Source organism: Egretta garzetta, unplaced genomic scaffold (genome assembly GCF_000687185.1).
Source record: "Egretta garzetta isolate BGI_Z169 unplaced genomic scaffold, ASM68718v1 scaffold26, whole genome shotgun sequence".
Taxonomy (NCBI): domain Eukaryota; kingdom Metazoa; phylum Chordata; class Aves; order Pelecaniformes; family Ardeidae; genus Egretta; species Egretta garzetta.
This window is the reverse complement of record NW_009260070.1, coordinates 983,640-985,947: the sequence shown is the minus strand read 5'-3', so window position 1 is coordinate 985,947 and position 2,308 is coordinate 983,640. Positions and strand designations below refer to the sequence as shown.

At 52.9% G+C, this 2,308-nt stretch overlaps 1 protein-coding gene across 1 annotated transcript in view; it reads right to left on the bottom strand.

Moving 5' to 3' along the window:
• NME5 (NME/NM23 family member 5) overlaps window positions 1-2,308 on the bottom strand; it is an 8,677-nt gene that overhangs the window by 5,811 nt on the left and 558 nt on the right. Inside the window, exon 2 of the mRNA XM_009641217.2 lies at window positions 723-889. Within this exon, the coding sequence (XP_009639512.1) occupies window positions 723-851 (129 nt within the window). The 5' untranslated portion in view covers window positions 852-889. The remainder of the gene's footprint in view (window positions 1-722; window positions 890-2,308) is intronic.

The following is a 2,308-nucleotide window of genomic DNA, read 5'->3' as shown; positions in this document are numbered from 1 at the left end:
AAGCCCCGTCCCTGCCCGGCCGCTGGCTATCCAGCGCTCCTGCTTCATTGCCCAGATTCTGCCCTAGGACAACAGGTTTTTTCAGGTGCTCCGGTAGAGCACGTGTACGGAGAGCCCGGGCTGAGGGCACGTTCGTCACGAGCGGACGGCAAAGCTCGGGGGGCGCCGGGGCTGACGGGTGCGCAAGGCGACATTCCCAGGGCCTCCAGGTCAGGCCCAAACGCAAGGACAAGCTCGGCGAGGCCTGTTTAACGATGCATTTGTAATAAATATCCATAAAGCCCATTTCCACTAAAAACAGAGGAAACAAAAAATACAGTGGACTGCTACCAGCCAGCGATCTAATTCGATTAATTCTCCAAGCATCCACTTGGCAGCCACACGCTGTACGAAACCCGGCGGTGCCAGAACGATACGCTCTCCAAAGAGTTACTTCGGAGAGCCCCCATATCTGCTACATATGTTTGCTAAATCCAAGTTTATTAACAAGGTCCGTGTTTTCCTGTGGTCAGCAAAATAGTCGGTCTGTTCTGTCCCACCCCGTGTGCCAACAGAGTGTATCCCTACGGAATCTGGCAGCGGTGGTTGATGACATCCAAAAAATACAAACCGATTTTTTGGACACATTAGCTTTTAGTTACTGGCTCGACCGCTGAAAGTTAAGATAAATATTGTTCTGACTTACAAACTGCAGTTATTTTCTCTGGAACACGGCCTATTACCTGAATGATCAGGAATCCCGATCGGAGAATGAGATCCTCTATTTCTTCTTCTTTATCAACGGCATCTGGTTTGATGAGGGCCAGAGTTCTTTCCACAAAAATCTGAGGTTCGGGCATTAACATCTGCATCTTGGCTTCTAAATTGGAATTCACGCACTCCTTTGGTACTGCAATGACACCAGTGCATGCTGTTTGGAGTCTGTTGACTGCAGAGTCACCCGCGGTGACATTCACCGTGCACTCCGGCAACAGGGAGCGTCACCCCCCCTTCACAACCTCCACCCGAGATCTGCACTAGTTAGCACTCTCTAGCTCATGCTCCCTTTTCCAGAGCATTTTGTGGAAAATAAGCCAAAAATTCAATGTTGGTAGCCAATCGTAAAACCTAAGCTGTTCTATTTCTCCCATTTCACTAATTAACTCTGGGCTGCATCAGGAGAAGTGTGGCCAGCAGGTCGAGGGAGGGGATTCTGCCCCTCTACTCAGCTCTGGTGAGGCCTCACCTGGAGTACTGCGTCCAGCTCTGGAGCCCTCAGCACAAGAAGGACATGGAACTGTTGGAACAGGTCCAGAGGAGGGCCACAAAAATGATCCGGGGGCTGAAGCACCTCTCCTATGAGGACAGGCTGAGGGAGTTGGGCTTGTTCAGTCTGGAGAAAAGAAGGCTACGGAGAGACCTGATTGCGGCCTTCCAGTACCTAAAGGGGGCCCATAGGAAAGATGGGGAAAATCTTTTTAGTAGGGCCAGCTGTGTTAGGACAAGGGGAAATGGTTTTAAACTAGAACAGGGTAGGTTCAGGCTAGAGGTAAGGAAGAAATTTTTTACAATGAGGGTGGTAAAACACTGGAACAGGTTGCCCAGAGAGGGGGTGGAGGCCCCATCCCTGGGAACATTCAAGGCCAGGTTGGATGGGGCTCTGAGCAACCTGACCTAGTTAGCAGTGTCCCTGCTCACTGCAGGGGGGTTGGACTAGATGACCACTAGTGGTCCCTTCCAACCCTAAACATTCTATGATTCTATGATACATGAGAGAAAGAGAAGCGCTGCCGTATACTTTGCTGCGTGCCAGAGCGAGCTGGGCTCGCAGGCTCACTGCGCCCGCACCCCCTCCATCCACCGACCACGTGTTCCACCGTGTGTTCCACCAAACCCCACATCTGCATTCTCATGCACAAAGATTGTGGTGGGGGACTTAACTACTTGGAGCTAGTCCCTCCGTAAGGCTCCGGGTATTGCCCAATTGTTATTTAATTCTCGTATTTATGGACCCAAGACCGAGTGCCAGTTTCCTAACGGGTCGGATCAGGCCCTTAGCAAGCTGCCAGGATACCAACCTGCTCTGTGAGCCGAGGAACTAGCATGGGCGCTTTCCTACCCACCCGTGCCCACCGTCCTCCCTTCCCCGTTCCCTCTCCCCAGCCCGGGGTCCATCTCCACCTGCACTGGACCGGACACCGCTGCGCAGCCGAGGGGCCGGCTCGCTGCTGCCAAAATCATGTGTAGCGGCTCAGGTCCACCCGCCTTCGCGGTTGGGGTGACCTCTTCTGCACCTACGCCTTTGGGGCTCCTCGCTCGCTTTCAGATG